Genomic DNA, 20394 nt, shown 5'->3' with positions numbered 1-20394 from the left:
CATCGTTTCAATGCCATAAGTGGTAGTGTGCACAGTGCTATGTAGATGGAAGAGCTGCTCCCACTGACATAGCTATCACTGCTCAGTGAGGTGGTTTTGTTATGTTGACAGGAGAACTCCGTCCTGTTGGCACAGAGCAGTTGCACAAGTAGTCTCACAATGGCACAGCCAAGCCACAGTAAGCTCACTAATGTAGATGTGGCTCAATCCAGATCAACTGGGATCCAAAGGGACAATGTTATCTCAAATAACACATAAATCAACAGCGGGAAACTGAGGGATTGTGAACTCAGCAGGGCCTTGCCTGGAGAACAAAGGATAGGATCATGGTAACACCTGACTTTTGATGATGCTAGTAGTTCTACTGAGATTTAGAAAGGAAGTCAAAGAGTGACAGAGCCTGATAATGGGGTTTATTCCAGTTTGGCTGGTGAAGTGTGGCTCAACCAGAATGTACTGTGCTTTAACCTTTATTGCTCTATGCCAGTTTCCCCAAATGGTGTTCCACAGAACCCCAGGGTTCTGCAAAGTGAAACTTCGTTATATTTTATGTGTATTTAATCCTTTAATTCTCTGTTAGTGATGGCATCAACAATGAAATCAAGTCCCCAGAAAAAAATCCACATTTCTGTTAATAATTTTGTGGTTAAAAAAAAATAAGAAGAGAATAATTTAAAACACAACATAAAAAAACCTCCTATTAGGTCTCAGACACAGGATGTCAAATGTGAGTTTATTCCTCCTCAATTTCAATTTTTTCAGCAATGCCACCAACACACAGAGCAACTTTAAGAACTGTCAACTTTTCATTAAAGAAATTCCTTCTGTGCTTTCTCATGTCTTAACTGAAGCTTAAACATGGATGGAAGCAAATGGCTAAGTTTGAATTTGGATTAGATCAAAACAATGGTAGTGAGATGAGAGAGAAAGGCTCATCTAGAAGAATGGAAGTGGGATGTGCCTGCCCTTTCAAATGGCATTAAGTGCTTCCCCTGCCCGGCCCCAAATGGTGCACAGCCTCAGGGAACTGAAGGATTGCTCATTGCTCTTTCGTCTACAGAAGCTTCAGGGGGTAGCCGAGTTGTTTTTTCAGTTTACCTGTACAGACTAACAAATAGTCTGGTAGAACTTTATAGACTAACAAAACATGTAGATGGTATCATGAGCTTTCATGGGCACAGCCCACTTCTTCAGATGAAGAAGTCACACTCCAGTCATCTGAAGAAGTGGGCTATGCCCACGAAAGCTCATGATACCATCTACATGTTTTGTTAGTCTATAAAGTTCTACCAGACTATTTGTTGTTCTTTCATCTACAGAGAGTGCTGGTTTGTAGTGATTTTTCCCTATCTAGCTGGACATTTGTCACAGTTAGACTTTGCCACAACTATGCAGATCCCCTCTCCTTAAGGCTAGATTAATAAACTCTATTTGGATCAGTTTCTCAAAGTTTCCACTGACACAGAACACAACTGCCTATCTTGTGAGTAGGCTGAGTCCATGTAATCCCACATCTGTTGTGCTCTACACAAGGTACTGGCTACTTACTCAATTCAAGATGTAAATCAAGGTATTCATTACAATCTCTAAAGCCTTATATGATCTGAAACCTAGTTTAAGACTCTCTCTGATATTCAGGCATTCCAGCTGTGGTCCAACATGGGGAGTCTGCCTGGAACTCAACTTTCCGAAGTTGTCAGTGGGGCATTCTTACATGAAGGCTCGCACTTTTGGAACTTACACTTCATGGACGTATTAGGCAAGAGTATTGTTTCAAGTGCAGTATGTTTTTAGAAATCATGAACCTTAAGGACGGTATAAAAATACATTAACTATACATAGAAGCAGACTGCATCTATCTCCAGAATAGTGACCCTGCACACTCCTGATGTTACCTTTGTTATAATAGTGAGTGTACGCTATCTCCAGCAGGCCAAAGACACTGGCCATGCCTCCAAGGCCCGCATTTGCATAGGACTGCTCCAGGCTTGACACAGTACATTTCAGCAAGTCCAGCATCCCTTTGTAAACCTTGCGGCTGATCTCCTGCAATGAGAACACCAGCAGTGAGAATGCTTCACATGAGAAATCCGTCCCAGTACACACATTCCAGCAGAGGTTTGCAAACCAATAACCAGTTGCTCAGCAGGGTTTAGGAGAATTCTAAAATATTGTTTCAGAGCACCCTTTACTAACCAAAATAGCATGAACTAGCTTGAGTAACATGAGGAAATGGAGAACTGACCACATCCTGGATGACATCCTGCCGTGCATCCTCCTCTGACTGGATGGTGCGATTCAGTTTGCTTATTACAAAGACACGGAGCTGTTCACTTTCCAATAGACGCCGGACTCTTTTCATGTTTAGCCAGCCAACACCCTGCCCATCAAGAACGTTGTGCACAACCTCCTTCAGGAATTGTTGGTTCTCACTACAGAAGGGAGACATAAGGGAGTAACAGGCCGACAGCACCAGATGTAGGTACATACGATCTGTAGGCATAAGGGATGACCTAGCCTGAACTACCACATAAATTTGTTCCATAAAACAACTAAGTTTACAAGTTGGTGAATCTACGCCTGGCTCAACAAGTTGCTAATGTCACTACAGTCACCCCAATCCATGTACTATACTAACTGACCTCACTGAATTGCTCAAAGCTACCTATTGTGACACACAATCTAACATATACCCCTAATGCAGTCTGACTACACAACTGTAGTATCTAACCTAACCCAACTGCATTTAAGCAGGCGCAACAAAGGGAACAAGAGGAGGACAGTCGATCTATCAAGGCTTTTCATCACTCGAGACAGAAACAAATGGTCTCCTACAAAATGACTCATTCCTTAATTTAGCACTTAATTCCAGAAACCTCTAGGATACTATTAAGAAAGCACTCAGAAATATACAGATTTGAGCACAGACTGTAAGGCCATCACTATCTTCAGACTTCCTATGTAAAAGCATCTTCTAAAAGTCTCAGACTTCAAGGTTTGTACTCTTCCCAAAGGCAAACAGAGAAACTGATTTGTATTCAATAGCTAATCTGAATAGACTTTTCCACAGGGAATCTGGAACTGTCCTCCATTCATATGTATGCAGAGAAGTTAGGACAAAAATCAGTTACATACCTTTTGTTACCGATGTTCTTCAGAATGTGTTGTTCATGTGCATTCCAAAGTAGGTGTCTGTGCATGCACGTTAGCCAGATTTTCCCCTTAGCAGCACCAAAATGGTGCCCAATATAGAACACTGCTGACTCCTCCCTTAAGTTCCTTCTTGCCAGCTTCTCCGACCGTGGGGAAAGAGGGTGGGTATTGGAATAGACATGAACACCACATCTCAAAGAACAACAGTTACGAAAGGTATGCAACTATTTTTTCTTCTTCAAGTATTTGCTTATGCGCATTCCAAAACAAGTGAATCACAAACTTTAACTCAGGAAGTAGGAGCCCGGCACTGACTAGAGCACCCTCTGCCAAATGCTGCATCCTCCCTAGATTGATGTATGAGAGCACAGTGGGCCATAAATGTGTGAACAGATGACCATGTTGCGGCTCTGCAAATTTCCTATGTGGGAATCTGGGCCAGAAAGGCTGCTAATTAAAACTGTGCTCTGGTAGAGTCTGCAGAGCGCGGCAGGGTGGCTCTCTCTGCCAAGCTATAGTATTCTCTGATGCAGGAAACTATTCTAGCAGAAATACACTGGGCCGAGACAGGGTGACCCTTCATTCTGTCTGTTATTGCTACAAATAATTGAATTGACTTCCTGAAAGATTTAGTTCTTTCAATGTAAAAGGCTAAAGCCCATCTTACAGCCAATGAATGAAGTTTCTGCTCTTGTGAGGAGGCACGTGGTTTGGGATAAAAAAACCAAAAGAAAAGTGTCTTGGTTCTTATGGAATGTGGACACCACTTTGGGAAGGAAAGCAGGGTGCAGCCAGAGTTGCACCTCATCCTTAAAGAGCATAAGGTGATTCTGATATAAGGGCTTTTTGCTCAGAGATGCTCCTAGCGGAGGTTATCACCAGTAAAAACGCTACCTTGAAGGAAAGATAGAGCAAGGAGAATTCAGCTAATGGCTCAAACATTACCCATAAGTCTGGAGAGGATTAGATTTAGATCCAGGGAGGAACAGGTGCCCTGACATGTGGATAAATCCTATCAAAGCCCTTGAGAAAATGGGTGACCACTGGGTCAGTATACACAGAGGAACTGTGTATCCTCAAATGGAAAGCTGAGATGGCGGCCAAGTGTACTCTGATAGAGGAACTACACAGGCCATGTTGTTTAAGATTTAGAAGATAATCCACAATCAAAGGACTAGAAGCCTGCATGTGGGATGAGCCATGCTGAGCAGAGCAAATGGGGAATCTCTTCCATGTTGCAACATAGGTAGCTCTTGTGAAGGGCTTTCTGTTACCCAGAAGGACCTGTCTAACTTGCTCTGAGCAGCAGAGCTTTGGAGGGTTTTGCCACAGAGCTTCCAACCTGTGAAGTGGAGAGAATCTAGGTTGGGGTTCAGGAGAATCTAGGTTGGGGTTCAGGAGATGGGAGAGCAGGTCTGGGATCATGACAAGCCTGATCAAAGGTTCCACTGACATGTCTATCAGTGTTGTGTACCAGTGTAGATGATCCCAGACTGGGACTATGAGAATGATCTCGGCTCAGTCCTGTCTGATTTTCAAAAGCACCCTGAGAATTAGGGAGATGTGGGGGAAAACATACATGAGTTGATCGCCCCAGTCAAGGAGGGATACATCTCCATAAGAACTCAGGCTGAAATTCTGGAATGAGCAGAAAAGCTGACACTTGCAATTTGGCTGAGTCAGAAAAAGGTCTATCTGGGGAAAGCCCAACTTCTGGAAGATTGAGTGTGCAACTCCTGGATGGAGGGATCACTCATGAGAGTGAAAAGAGTGGCTGAGTGAGTCTGCTAAGCTCACCTGTGTCCCTGGGAAGTACACTGCTTGAAGGAGTATTGACTAGTCTACACAAAAGTTCCATAACTGGAGGACTTCTAGACAAAGGGCAGAGAAGCGTGCACCCTCCTCCCCCATTTGCACTCCCCCATTATACTACATTGCTGTTGCATTGTCTGTTAACACCATGACACAATGGCCCAACTGGTGTGATCTGAAAGTTTGGCACACCAAGCGGACCCCTGTGAATGCTCTGACATTTATGTGCAAAGCGCAGTCCTCCATACTCCATAAGCCTTGAGTCCTGAGGTCCCCTAGATGAGCGCCCCACCCTAAGTTGGAGGCATCTTTGATCAAAATCAGTGAGGGGTGCAGGATTGTTAATGGTACCCCCAAGCATACTAGCCCTGGTCGATCCCCCACAGGAGTGACTAACACAGGGCTACTCAACTTTAGAAACCCTGGGGCCTATAATGGAACTCATAGCACATGCCAAGGGCTGCAATTTAAGTCTGGCTGTATATACAGTGGAGTCCAGATTAACCAACACCCGGTAATCCAACACTCTGCTTTATCTGACCCTGCAGCTCCGGGGGACTTTGTCCCCGGGAGCTGCAGGGTCGGATACAGCATGGGCCGGGAGCACGGCCCTGCTTGCTGCCCTGTCACCCTCTAGGAACAGCTGCTGCTGCTCCTGCTGGGGACGAAGTGGCCCCGGCAGGAGTTGCAGCAGTTGCTCCTAGAGAGCAACAGATCAGCTGAGGCCGCTCTGCCGGGGACACTTCTTCCACAGCAGGAGCGGCATTAGCTGTTTCGTTGCTCTCTACAGTAGAGTCCGTATCATCCAACATATTCGGTAATCCGACCCCCTGTCGGTTCCATTTAGGTCGGATGATAGGGTATGTCTACACTACAGCACTAATTCGAACTAACTTAATTCGAATTAGTTAATTTGAACGAAGCTAATTCGAACTAGTGCATCTAGACCTAAAAACTAGTTCGAATTAGAGTTTTGCTAATTCGAACTAGCATGTCCACATCGAGTGGACCCTGAACCGAAGTTAAGGCTGGCCGGAACCAGTGCCAGCATGGCATCAGGTTAGGACTTAGAGCGTGGAGCTGCTGTCTCAGGCTAGCCGAGGGCTGTGCTTAACGGGACCCGACCCCCGCCCCGGACAGACAGTTCTCAGGGTTCCCCGCTTGCTTGTCTACCTCGATGAGGGACAGCAAAGCAGTCCTGGCTTGGAGTGCCCTGAGTGCCCACACTCGGCACATCACAGCACTCAGCCATCAGCCCGGCTGCACTTGCCGCAGGCTGCCATCCGGCGGGGTCAATCGGGGGAGCTGCAGGAGAGCTTCCACCCCGAGGAGCCCACAGAGCCACCCCAGTCCTCCCCATCGGGGGCTCAAACCCCATTCCTCCCTCACTTCCTTCCACTTACCCCTCCCTAGCTCCCCTTCCTGATGTAAAAAATAAAGGATACGTGTGTTCAAAAATAGAAACTCTCTTTATTTAACAAAACTGGGGGGAGCGGGGGATTAACCTCTGGGGATACTGGGAAAAGGAGGTGGGAGAGGGGAAACCTGGAAGGAGGGAGCTGGAAGGGGGAAACCTGGGAGGAGGGAGCTGGAAGGGGGAAGCCAGGGGAAGAAGGAGGAGGGGTAGTATCAAACTATGGTACACCATATCTTCAGTACTGTGTACAGATGTGATCTCCTCACCCCAGAAAAGATGTTTTGGCCTTGGAAAGGGTTCCGAAAAGGGCAACTACAATGATCAGGGGTTTGGAACAGGTCCCATATGAAGAGAGGCTAAAGAGACTGGAACTTTTCAGCTTAGAAAAGAGGAGACTGAGGGGGGATATGATAGAAGTCTATAAAATCATGAGTGGTGTGGAGAGTTCTTCATTAGTTCCCATAATAGAAGGACTAGAGGACACCAAATGAAATGAATGGGTAGCAGGCTTCAAACTAATAAAAGAAAGTTCTTCTTCACAAAGCAAATAGTCAACCTGTGGTACTCCTTGCCACAGGAGGCTGTGAAGGCTAGAACTAGAACAGAGCGTAAAGAGAAGTTAGATAAAGTCATGGAGGTTGGGTCCATGGAGTGCTATTAGCCAGGGGGTAGGAATGGTGTCCCTGGCCTCTGTTTGTGGAAGGCTGGAGATGGATGACACAAGACAAATGGCTTGGTCATTGTCTTCGGTCCATCCCCTCCAAGGTACCTAGTGTTGGCCGCTGTCGGCAGACAGGCTACTGGGCTAGATGGACCTTTGGTCTGACCCAGTACAGCCATTCTTATGTTGTTATGTTCTACGCTCAGGGTGGCAGTAGACGGCCACTTTCCTGTGCCTAGTGCGGAGGTCATGAACGTTGGAGGCCTCCCCCCAAACCTGGATGAGGTCCACGATCTCCGCACTAGACCAGGCAGGCGCCCACCTCTTGCGGCCCCGGGCAGGCTCCTGGGAGCTGCCAGCCTGGTCCCGGGAAGAGGCGGAGGACTGGGTGGCAGCCTCGTGCCGTGACAGGTGCAGGGTCTGCTGGCTGGGTGCTGGCAGGCTTGCACCTGGCACGGGCACCGTAGCCAGACCGTACCCCTTTAAGAGCTCCGGGGCCAGGAGGGGGGCAGAAGAATTTCCCTGGTTGTGCCCAGAGTGGCCACCAGGGCAAGCTGGGAAGGGCTAGCCTCCCACTAGTTCGAATTAAGTGGCTACACAGCCCTTAATTTGAACTACTTAATTCGAACTAGGCGCTAGTCCTCGTAGAATGAGGTTTACCTAGTTCGAATTAAGCGCTCCGCTAGTTCACAATTAAGTTCGAACTAGCGGTTTGTATGTGTAGCGCCTATTAAAGTTAATTCAAACTAACGGCTGTTGGTTCGAATTAATTTTGTTGTGTAGATATACCTATAGGGACTCTACTGTACATGCAAATAGCTTCTTTCACACTGATGGGCATAAATACAAAGATTAAGGCAAGATTACACAACACACAGACCCCATTTAAGTCAGTTCTGCTGATATTCATAAAATGCAATATTTATCCGATTTTTACACATATGACAGCACTTTTCATGAGCAATGACAGTCCAGGAATGTAACTACTAAAAAGCATATCAACAGAAGACCATTACATGGACTACTTCTTTGTTTTGGCTTCACAACAGTTCAGGAATTTAACTACTAAAACACATATCAATCCAAACCAGACTGTAAACCCAAACTGCACCAAGGGCCGCAAACAAATGAGTCACGTGCCACATGCAGGCCGCGTATTGAGTAGCCCTGCTCTAACACCTTCCATAGCATGGTTACTAGTCTGACTAGTCTGTCCCTTGATGGTATGTGGAAGCTAACCATAGCTGAAGAGGTCTGAGCCTGAGGCATGCAAAATGTACTACGTATGTGTTTGAGGATATGTGACTGAGAAGCCAGAGACAATTTCTGGCCATGGTCGTAGGTAACGGAGGTTCAAATAGTATCCAAGATGGAACCAATGAGCTTTGCGCTTGCTAACAGAAGCAATGTGTAGTCCAGCTAACTGACACTGGCGAAGGGAAGGGAAGGAGGGTCAGCAGGACTCTATATTGGGCATCATTTCAGTGCCACTCCAAGGGACTCCAAGACCAAAACTATGGCTGTTAGTGGAAAAAATCTTTCAGCTGACAGACATGTGTGCACAGACACCTTCTTTGGAACGCACATGAAAAAACATCTGGGGAGAAAGAAAAATACGTTTTCCAGGTAAGAAGTATTTTTACCTGGAATTGCTGGCTCGCCCCTGAGGTGATGGAGATTCCCTCTTCACTGTTGGGCTGTGCTTGATAACTGAAGACTTCTGATCCACCAGAGCCCTTCTGTTCCCTGTATGAGAGAGAGACAGGATGAAAGAACACTCATCAACAAGGCAATCCATGCTCGTGGTAGCAAGAGACATTAAAATCAACTAACACTCCTTTTAAATTGCAGATAATAGACTTCAGACAAATTAGAAACTTGAAAAAACAGCATATACCATAGTCTTGCATCACACATCGGCAAAAAACAGTAATGGGATCAATGCAGAGAGAGAAAAGATGGCAATGGGAGCAGAAGATGAATGGATGAAGAAGCGTGGCTGCTCTGCATGCAGTTCCACCACAAGAACCATCTTCAGATTAGACACAGTATGTGTAAAAGCTCAATGTATTAAGAGGTGACTAGTATAGCTCATGTGATACTGGTTACCCAGTTAGAAAGTTAGCCCAAAAGCAGGCACAGAGGATGCTGGGAGTTGTTACATCATGCACCGCTCATGCTGTAAGGAACCCACCTTCATTGTTTACAGGGCCAGCTTCAGTAATAATCTCCATTATAGTATTTAACCCAAATACTGGGACACAAAATACACAATTAGTAGTGTACTACAAAATCTCCACCCCTCCAATCAAAAGTCTAAGTTAGTAACCAGCTTCCTCCCAACTCTCAAAACCTCAGTGACACTGCAGTAAAGAAGGGTTCTAGAATCCTGAAAGGGAACATGGGACTAGTCAAAATTATCAAAAAGACTGGCCAAAGTTCAGGGGCAATGTACTGCACCTTCCATTTCAATGACACTATCAAATCCATCTGCCAAATTGAGAAAGTGAAGAGATGTGCATGAAACAAAAACTAAAGAAAGGGGTGGAAAGAGCTCATGGAGCAGCAATGAAATGGACATTACAGAGGAACAATCTCAGCATCAGCTTCCCTTAGGGTATGTCTACACTACCACCCTAGTTCGAACTCTGGTGGTTAATGTAGTCATTCGAAGTTGCAAATGAAGCCCGGGATTTAAATATCCCGGGCTTCATTTGCAGCTTGCCGGGCGCTGCCATTTTTAAATCCCCGGTAGTTCGGACTCCGTGCCTGCAGCTACACGCGGCACGGAATAGGAAGTTCGAATTAGGCTTTCTAATTCGAACTACCGTTACACAAGGAGTAACGGTAGTTCAAATTAGAAAGCCTAATTCGAACTACCTACTCCGTGCCGCGTGTAGCCGCGGGCACGGAGTCCGAACTACCGGGGATTTAAAAATGGCGGCGCCCGGCAAGATGCAAATGAAGCCCGGGATATTTAAATCCCGGGCTTCATTTGCAACTTCGAATGACTGCATTAACCACCCTAGTTCGAACTAGGGTGGTGGTGTAGACATACCCTTAGAGTTATAAGCGTACACTCAGGAAGTGAGAGAATTATTCAGCAATTTAAAACAAGACAAAAAAAATCACTTAAAATAATCACATGCAACAAAGGAAACTTCACCCAAGCCAGCATTCACACACACATGCAAACATCTATATGTGGGTCAACAAAATGAACTAGAGAAAGCCCTTTCTTAGCTTCCAACATTCACACCACCATCATGTCGGGCACATCTATATGGCCCCCCAACAGTAAGTCTCCCAACCCAGATTAACAGACTTGATTAGACAGACTCACACTAGCACTCCAAAAATAGCGATGTAGCTTCACATTTTGCTTCACATTTGCTGCTCAGGCCGAAGCTTGAGTGCTAAAGGCCTAGGCATGGGAGCAGGCTTCAGAGCTTGAGCCCAGCCTGAACAGCAACTCCAAAGTGTTGTCTACACAGCTGTTTTGAGAAGCTTTCAACCTGTGCTGGGAGGATTGCTGCTGTAGGATGTGCAGAAATACCCCTTGGGTAAGAGATGGAAACAAATTGCAGGAGATGAAAGGCAAAGTATGAACACAGAATGGTGAATCCCATCATTGTTTTCTTCCAATGTGTGGAAATAAAGAACAAGTTTAACTAAGACAACATTCTTGTACACTATCCACCCCAGCTATGCTTCCTTCCCTTCATAATTCAATGTGGGAATACAGCCAGAAAGTAACTGTGCTAAGTCTTCACTAACATTTTCATCAGACCAGCTCTACCCTTCCTTTTACACCCAGTGCAGGATTGCTCAATTCACAAACAAAGCTGAAAGTTAAACAGAACACCCAACTTTTGGCCTTTGTTACTACAAGGTCAAAGGTCAGCAAAATGTCATACCAACCTTCATTCATATCCCTTCCCACTTCCAGATTAAAGTAATCTTTACCGATGAAAATGATGAGGAGAAAAATGAATAAAATCAACAAATTAAAACAAAATAATAAATTCTAATTAAATATAAGTACTTAAAAAGCAAATAAATCCTTTGCCTAGCTCAGCAACTGAAAGGTTTCAATGCAAAAACAATGAGAAGCCCAGCTCCCCATCTGTTATCAATAACCCAACCTCCGTGGTTAACCATGCCAAGGCAATTCCCTAGTGTAATAATTTCTCCATTCTATATTATCTTTAGGCACTGCAAGATAGAAGTAAGTACTCTGCAAACAGCTATATCCATATCGTCATTCCTGAACGAGAGCTACTGGCCTATATTTTGCCTCTTTGTGGGATTTTTTTTTAAGCTGAAAGCTAAAAAAAACCACTTTGCAAACATTATTTAAGCCCCACAATCTCCATGGAAGTAGGTGAGCATTATCTCCATTTTACAAATGAAGACATTTGAATAGCAGTGACATGACTTGCCCAAATCTATACAGCAAATCAGTGAAAGAAGAAGTGTAGATTCCAGCAGTCCTAGTTTCCAGGGTCCCCTACTCTAATCATTAAAGTACGTTAACATAGGACAGGCAAGGAAACCTTGCCTTCCCACAAAACACCTTAAGTGATGGCAAGAAAAATCAAACTACCCAGGATGAACACTGATACAGCTCTCTAGAATGCCTTACTCCCCCAAAATGCTGTTTTGAGGATGAATCCCTGGACTGCTTACAGCCAGGGGCATTGTAAAGGCAAGAAACAGCAGGCAAGAAGAGGAAGTGGTTACCTTTCAGGCTGGGGAAGGGTGTGTTCTTATCTCTTCCAACTTTAGTTGGTAAGGCTAAGTTGGACAAACTGAAACTTGTGCTGTGGTTCCTGTATAGGCTGCCTACAACAGAAGGAGAAACAATCCAATGTCTCTAGTAGTGAACATACACTCTCTCCTCATTCTTCCACCAGTTCATGCTTTTATTCAGATGTCGGCAGCTCTAATTCCCCACTACTGGATGAACCCTCTCTATTCCCTTGTGTCCCAAAAACCAAGCATGCCCCTCATTTACAGTTTAACCCTTCCTGCTAAAAGCTAGGAAAATTATAAGAGTGGCTAGTAGTGCTGGGCCTTGCCATCTTGCCTGCCACCAGACCAGGTAAGTAGCCCTCCTTCCCCCAAACCCTTCCCTTCCCTTCCCTCCCCCTCCCCCAGCCCTTGGACAAAATGCTGGGGGAAGGTCCCTGCCAGCAGGGGAGGATCTTGGGAGAGAGAGAAGGCCACTGCCAGCTGGGGGGGCTCAGAGGGGACAGAAGGCCTTGCGGGTTGGAACTTTTGTCCTATAGCCCTCCTTAGCCTCCAGCTCTTGCTCTCTCTCCCCACATCCCCAGCCCGCTGCCCTGAGCCCCTCCTTAACAACCCCCATTCTGACTCATGATTCTGCCCTCAGATTCATGTGCTGCTCCCCACCACATCCTAAAGACCATGCCCTGACTCCTGCAACCCCCACCACCACAACCAGCCACCTGCCCTGAAAGACCAGGGCAATGCTGGGTAAGTCTTCTAGTAAAGTGATATATAAAAAGGGATAAGCATTGAGGTGGCAAAATCTGCAGATGATACACAACTACTCAAAACAGTTTAGTCCAAAACAGACTGAGAAGAGCTACAAAGGGATCTTACAAAACTGGGTGACTGGACAACAATGGCAGATAAAATTCAATATTGATAAATGAAAAGCAATGCACTTTGGAAAACATAATCCCAGCTACACACATAAAATGATGGCAGAGCTGGTGAGAGTGACAGTTAAACAGCATCTTGGGGAAGTTTCAAATTGTTCTCTCTCCTCCTCACTTCCATTCCCTACATAAGCAATAACGCATAATCATTAAAACCAGTTAAGAAGAGGCAACAGTACATACTAGCAAAGGACATAAGGCCCCCAAAACCTTCACTGCTGTTGTTGGAAATGGTGGAATTTGGGGAGCTGCCCCGTGAGTCAGACTCCGCATCAGAGTCATTGGCCAGCTTTAAACTGCTAGGACGTAGTAACTTCTGAGACCTGGGGGGGGGAAAAAAAGACAGTTCAGCTATTACTCAAACCCCTGTACAGACTCCAGCTGTCACTAAATTCAACAGCAGAGATCTCCCACACTCATACAAGCTACTGGAACCCATTCCACAGCATTATCGTCAAACTAGGGTTAAATGGAGTGAACAGGAGGGACAAGTATATCACTACGTTAATGGTTCTATTACCTGTCATTAGGGCACATCTTAATGACTCTGTACAAGGACCCTGAGCATTTTTTGTTTCTTTTTAAAAAATAAGGTCACCCATCACTATGGCATCTGTATGCAATGCCTCTTGATTTGCTGAGACAAGAATGTACATCCCAGACCCTGTGGAGACTTCCAGATTCCTGCAGCCACCGGCTGAAGGATGACATTCTAGAATATTTTCTGTGAGGGGATATGATTGAGCTCTATAAAATCATGACTGGAATAGGGAAAGAAAATAAGGAAATGGTGTTTACTCCTCATAACACAAGAACTAGGGGTCACCAAATGAAATATAATAAGTAGCAGGTTTAAAACAAACAAAATTAAGTATTTCTTCACAGAATGCAGTCAACCTGTGGAACTCCTTGCCAAAAGACGTTATAAAGGCCAAGACTATAGAAGCATTCAAAAGAACTAGATAAATTTATGGGGGATAGGCCCATCAATGTCTATTAGCCAGGACAGGCAGGGATGGCACCCCAGCCGCTATTTTGTCAAGCTCAGAATGGGAAACAGGGGGTGGATCTGATCATTTCCTCTGGAGCTCCTGGCAATGGCCACGGTTAAAAGACAAGATACCAAACTAGCAGATGGACCTTTGGTCTAACCCTGAATGGCTGCTCTTATATTTCAGGAAAACGTCAATAATTCTGCCAGCCTCACAAATTTACAAAAGCCTGTACTCAGCCAGGAGGAACTGCATTTGCTCAGTACCAGCTAGAGGAAACTATTAGGACATATCTAGGACATGGGGGATATCCTGAGAAAAAGCATGCTAAGCACCAAAGTACTGGAACTAACAAATGTAAACCTCACAACCATTTCACTGAGGGGCAAATAATGGGGGAGTGTGACTGGGCTAGGACGGACATCCCGGTTGTCTTCTCCCCAGCCCAGCGGACTGTCCCGAACGTCCCACCACCTCACCCATAGTTTTGTTCTTCACCGGCTTCCCGAGCCAGGCTGTCTATATTCTTCATGGCACAATGCCCTCGCTCAGAACAGACAGGGGGGTCTGAAAAAGGGGTGGGGGGCTTTGTTGCTTCTCTTCCCCAGTCACGGGGTACTCGCTCCTCGGGGGCGAGAGGGGGGGCCCGGGCCTGCCCTCACTCACGGACCCCAGCCCAGAGCCCCAAGGACGCAGACCTTCTGGGGTCCAGTCCGGTCGACGGGGGCATCCCACCGAAACTCGTCAGCCCACGAACCTAGCACAGTCCTGCCCTGGGCTACTTCCTCTCTCTCTCTCCCCCAGTGGTTCTGCCGTCCCTGCAAGGGGTCTACCTGGCCTCAAGCGGCCCAGCTGCTTGACTTCCCTATTGAGGCTCGGGCCCCTGTTGCCTCACGGGGGACCCGCAGGGGATACGTCCGCCCCCCACCCCTACGTGTGCACTAGGTTTGGATCCCCATTGCTTCACAGGGGTCGCGATAACCGGCGCCTGCTTCCCCCTTCCCGGCGTGGAGTGGCGTTTAAATCCACCGCCGTTTCCGGCGCCAAACAGGACGCTGCTCTGATGTCACAGGGGTGGCTCCGCCCACCCCGTAGCATCTGGGCTGCGTCTTGGTCGCTGCACCTGGAGCCGCCAGGTGCTCAGCGGCCTGAGAACACCTGGCACAATGCCAGTGCCCAGCCTCTCGCGCCCCGAACAAGGCGCTTACGGCGTGGGCTACAGTGCAGGGCTGTGGCGCCCCGTCACAGGGAGCCTCACCGATTCCCAGTCAGATTCTGATTGAATCTTGGGGTGTAGCTCTCCTCCTGTTCCTCATCCTCTTCCTCAGTAGGAAACCCATACTGTGGTTCAAAGTATGGATTATCATACTCTCGTTTCTTCACCATTCCCTCTGCGGTACTTATGCTGCCAGCTGGGCTTTCAACCTCACGACGTTCCAGATTCATCTTAGGGAAGTTTGGTTGCAGTGGCAAGGATGGAAGGTGATTTGAAAACCCAGCAATCATCTTCTCCTCCATCTCCGCTGAATCTGCTGACTCCTGCTGACCAACCAAGTCATCTGGTTATCATTGCACATTCCCAGTGAACATCCCATTCCTACCAACTCCTTTAACCTGGGCTTTAAGATCTACAGTTAATTGCCTTTCTGGGTCTTTGTTCTGCTACCCAACAAATCTTATCATTAAGTATTCCCTTCATTTGAGCCTAGCTGCTCTGCATCCCACTGTGGCATAGTAACAGGGACAACTTCCTTCTCATTTTCTCCACTCCTCTAGCTCTTTTTTAATCACAATATAGAAAAGCAGCTCCCTCCTCAATCTTTCCCAGGATTTTGTCATCATTAAGTTTTCTCTCAATGGGGCCCAGAGATGTACCTGCTATCCCGGGGTGGCTGCTCCAGGTCTACAAAAAGCAACAAAGTTATCTCTTTAGTTTTATATTCTATTTTCCCAAAGAGCCAACTGATTATTAAAGTTTCCTATCACCCCTTGTTGCTTGACTCTATTTTTCAGGGATGCTTCCAGTTTGCGTCCATGCTCTCCTTCCTATCTCTGAGCCTGTAGCCTTCACCATTTCAACATCTCCTGCTCACAGCGAAGCCTGTTTCTTTTCTGTGCGTTTACCACTTTTTCCACTCAATGTTCTCCACAAATCTAATCAGATTTAAATTTACAAAGTCTAAGATATCGCAGGGGTGTAGAACAACCTCGCATGTCAACCTCTTTAAAGGGTTTTTATCTAGTTGGTATTTGTCCAGTAAATACAAGAATATGAATTACCAATATGAGTCAATCAATTACTTCCACTTACAGATATAAAAGAGTATGAACCTTATCACAAGATTAGTTCATTCAAAATATTTGTATATGTTTTGATTCAATATTGGATGTCTGACTGAAGTGCATATATGCCTTTTTTACGGTCTATCCTTTACCAACTAGCTCCATAATTTTGTCATACCTGCTCTCCCATTCCCAGAACCAACCCAGTACAGTATCAGAGAGTTGAGAGAACTTTCTCTCTCAGCTATCAGGCTTGGAACCTCTTTCCTGATTGTGGGCTGGGAGAGATAGGAAATATAGGTGCTTGTACTGAAAGGAAACATTTGCCTAGAACATAAGGCTGCAAGCAAACTCAGCCCTGCCTAAGAAGAGACTGAAAAATTCATCTACCCAAGTCTATTTAGCAGGAGTCACCCTCATCCCAATCCCATTTGCCTAGACTCATCTGTCCTCCAGGTCCTTGCACCCTGTGCCTGAACTTGTGTATGCAAAAGTCCTAGTACACACATGATTCACCCCATGGATGACAGTGCTGGGGCTGCTACTGGCTGTAGTACTAGAACTTGAGCGAGGCTGGTTGTTGTCCTGGGAGCTTTCACTGTCCAGAGCCTGTGCATCCAGATCCCCCGAGTATTCCTGGAAGTCATCAAACTCCACCTCACTGGCATCACCCAGGGCTGCATGCGTCAGGGGATCCACATCTGCAAAAATACCACCAAGAATTAGGCAGTGCTCACTACACCAGCCTCTTGCCTAGCACACAGTACCAACCCTCCCATCTCACTAATGGACAAAACTGCTCAGTGCTTGCTGGCCAACATGGAAAATGAGTTAAAACTGCCATCACAACAGAAACTCTTGTTGACTGCTTCATCAGAAGCCAAGGAGAATTATTTCTCCATTTTCTGCTTGAAGTAGATCTTTCTGGTCAGGACCGACTTTGCCTAGACTGATGGGAGTACTGTGAGGTAGGGGAATGAGTGCACTACTGTTGCCCAAAGTTCCCCTATGCTGCATGGCCACACAGCTTCCCATTAAGCACCACACAGGGGCTCAGGGCTGCAGCAGAGAGAGATCTCTACCCAAACCCTGAAGCTGCCGGTCCCAGCACCAAGCTGCCACAACCAGGGAAAGGGGGCCCTTTCTTGCCACCCAGGTAAATCCAATCCAATCCCCAGCCCATCTTGAGCCCCTCCCTAGTACTGAGCATCTTCAGGCATCTCAAAGCCCACATCCCCAGTCCAGAGCCAATAACCCCTCCTGCACACCAACTCCCAGCCCAGAGCCCTCCCCAAAGCTGGAGCCCCTCTCCTACACCCAAAACCCTTCATCTTCAGCCCCACCCCTAAGCTTGCACCTCCACCCAACCCACTGCCTCAGCTCTGGGTCCTATTGCACTCTCAGCACCAATCGGTCCCACTCCCACCACATGAATTTTGTTATGTGCACCAATATGAAGGTGACATGTTGCACATCACTCTGTGTCACACATCATCTCCACGTTGGTGCACATAAGAAAATGTATTGTATTCATGAGTGGAAAAAATTAGAGGGAACACGGCTGGTGCCCATGCTGTACATTTTCTGTGGATACAGAACTTTAGTTTCCCCGGTTGTCAAATTAGCTCCTGCCACCAATATTACAGTCGGTTCTTCCCTCTCTCTAAAACAGGCGTGGGAAATCTTTTTAGGGCTGGGGGCCCCTGACCCACAGAACTATCAGTAAAGGGCCGCACACAAGTTAGAAGCAAAAAAACCCTCACCGACGTGGCCCCTGACTAAGGAGGAAGACACTCCCCACATTCCCCTCACACACCAGAGCCACTGGTAGATTATGTGTGCTCCAGCTCCATGAGAGGCAACGGGGAGGCTGGAATACCAGTTTGAGCTCCCCAATGCTGGGGGGAGTCCCAAACCTCGAGGCCGGATCCAGGCAAGCCAGGGGCCACATCCAGCCCCCAGACCTTAGGTTCCCCACCACTGCGCAAAAAGATCTTTTGGAGAGTGGTGCTTACAGAAAGGAAAAAGTTTCTTCCTCTGACTATCCCAGGCTGCAGCAGAATAGGCCAAGAGTCTCTCTCCTATATGAGGACAGACTATAATCTATCTGCCTCTTGTGCTGAATGAAAGACTCAGAAGAGGCAACTTTCTCGAAGGGAAGGTGAATGGGAATGGAAGATCCATACAAGACAATTAAAATGCAGGTCATGAAGTTAGTTACTCACTTGGGGTATCACCATTAATGTTACATTTCATCATTTCGCTGACAAAGTCACCAAGCGAGGAGTAGGAAGAACTTGAGTCATCATAATCCACGCTGTCACTACCACTAGGATATGAAAGAAATATGAGAGGCAGTCAAACAGCAACACAGGAGTTGGATGCTAGAAGGTATGGATTATTAAGATCTTCAAAAAGGATAGCAGCATGGCTGGCCACAAACAGGAAGTGGAGTCTAATTTTTAAGAAAGCACATTATGACACTTTGTTCCTCAGCATAGCACCCTGGAGCTCCATATCCACTAGAATCATATAATTTTGATATGCTTTGTACAATGTATTCCTTGTGAGGTATTTTTTCCAAATTCTTGATCTGTTGAACATGAATATCCTTTTGGATTTTGTGTGCTATCATTGTATGTAAAGTTATGAGGCATTGCTGTATGTTTTAGTGAAATCTACTGTAAGGCTGGGAGACATCCACAGCTAGCCTTTCAGTTGCAACAAAAGAGCATCCAAACATGCTGATGGTCCATTAAATGGAATCCACTCTCCCAGCGCCATCTCTCAGACTTGTCAGAGAGATCACATATGCAATGGAGATTGCTTGATCAATAGGGACTGTCCCATCTCCATGTCACAGCAGGGATCTCTTCAGCAAGCTGTAAGAAAATATAAAATAATGGAAGTGACATCATCACTTGGCCTCCCCCACCCCAAAACTCAACGGCTGTGTCTACACTGGGCCACTTATTCTGGAAAAGCAGCCGCTTTTCCGGAATAAGCTGCGAGCTATCTATACTGGCCCCTTGAATTTCCGGAAAAGCAGTGACAATTTACTGTAAGAAATCAGCTGCTTTTCCAGAAAAACTATGCTGTTCACACTCGGGCAAAAGTCCTTTTTCCAGAAAACTGTTCCGGAAAAGGGCCAGTGTAGACAGCACAACAGTCTTTTCCAAAAAAAAGCCCCGATCGCAAAAATGACGATCGGGGCTTTTTTTCCCGGAAAAGCGCGTCTACATTGGCCACAGGCGCTTTTCCGGAAAAGCAGCCTGCCAGTGTAGACGCTCTTTTTCCGGAAATATTTATGACGGAAAACTGTTCCGTTTTAAGCATTTCCGGAAATTCATGCCAGTGTAGACACAGCCAACATGTGGAGGACAAAGACCCTGAACTACGGAAGGGTAGCCCTAGCCTGTGCAATAAAGAACTGTAATCTGCTTGCATCATCTGTCAGGAAAAACCTGCTGCTTGATTCAAATCCCGCTTAATGTGCAGAACTCAGACTGTGAATTTATTTTTATTTCTAAGGTAAACAAATTTAATCTCTATGGTTGCTACATATAATCACTTAAAATCTCTATTTTTCTGTAGTTAATAAATCTGGTTTATATTTTTCCTAACACAGTGTGCTTTAGTTGATGTGCTTGGGAAATCTCAAGGCAATTTACAAAGGCTAGTGTGTGTTCATTCTACACTGAGGGAATGGCAAACTACTTAAAGAACTTGCACTGTCCAAAGGGACCACAGTCAGTTTTGGGGTGTACAACAGGAGGGAATTGGCTGGAACTTCTCTATTAATGGTTCATAAGTGACTGGGAAATCATTCATGTAACTCAGTTGAGTGTGTTCCTGCTTGTGGATGCTAATGTGAGTGCCGTCAGAAATTTATAACTTGACATCAGCATCACAGTGTGAGACACAATCCAAGCTGGGTGGGTTCAGAGTCTCAGTAGTCCCACAGTCCAGGGAGCACCTTAGGTGCCCCATCACAAGCACAGTTAACAGTGCTGGGACAGGTGAAGAGAAGATGTTAAGAGCAACTCAGAGCATCTTTCTCCTCTAAGTGGACACTTGTAGCCAATGAGGAGTGTTTGAGGTCTTAGGAGAGAGGATGGGAGAAGAAAGCACAGAGGAATCAGAAAGCACAAAGCCTTTCTTGCTAGGTTAATAACAGACCATTCCCAGTAGTGTGCTTGGTGCTGCACAGAACACAGAGAAGAGACAAGTTCCTGCTCCAAAGAGCTTGAAAGCTGACAGACGATCAAAAAACAACACAGCAGAAACACAACCTTGGGGGCTGGAATAGAATACCACCGAGAAGGTCTGCAATTATTTATAGTTTATTAAATTCTCAATAGTTTTTCCTCAAGTGGTAGATTAACATTG

General features: G+C 46.1%; 1 protein-coding gene across 29 annotated transcripts in view; it reads right to left on the bottom strand.

Moving 5' to 3' along the window:
- MADD (MAP kinase activating death domain) overlaps nt 1-20394 on the bottom strand; it is a 135710-nt gene that overhangs the window by 75243 nt on the left and 40073 nt on the right. For 6 of the 29 annotated variants that reach the window (XM_075927624.1, XM_075927623.1, XM_075927633.1 and 3 more), the window contains 10 exons: nt 18231-18334; nt 16513-16706; nt 14981-15264; nt 12914-13053; nt 11787-11888; nt 10965-11003; nt 9238-9297; nt 8687-8789; nt 2246-2432; nt 1896-2046 (listed from right to left, as the gene is read on the bottom strand). In XM_075927624.1, the coding sequence (XP_075783739.1) occupies nt 1896-2046; nt 2246-2432; nt 8687-8789; nt 9238-9297; nt 10965-11003; nt 11787-11888; nt 12914-13053; nt 14981-15264; nt 16513-16706; nt 18231-18334 (1364 nt within the window). The remainder of the gene's footprint in view (nt 1-1895; nt 2047-2245; nt 2433-8686; nt 8790-9237; nt 9298-10964; nt 11004-11786; nt 11889-12913; nt 13054-14980; nt 15265-16512; nt 16707-18230; nt 18335-20394) is intronic. The other 23 variants (XM_075927637.1, XM_075927652.1, XM_075927641.1 and 20 more) reach the window with 8 other exon arrangements.

This window comes from Pelodiscus sinensis, chromosome 4 (genome assembly GCF_049634645.1).
Source record: "Pelodiscus sinensis isolate JC-2024 chromosome 4, ASM4963464v1, whole genome shotgun sequence".
NCBI classification, from domain to species: domain Eukaryota; kingdom Metazoa; phylum Chordata; order Testudines; family Trionychidae; genus Pelodiscus; species Pelodiscus sinensis.
The sequence above is the reverse complement of the archived record's forward strand: the minus strand, read 5'-3'. Positions and strand labels throughout refer to the sequence as shown.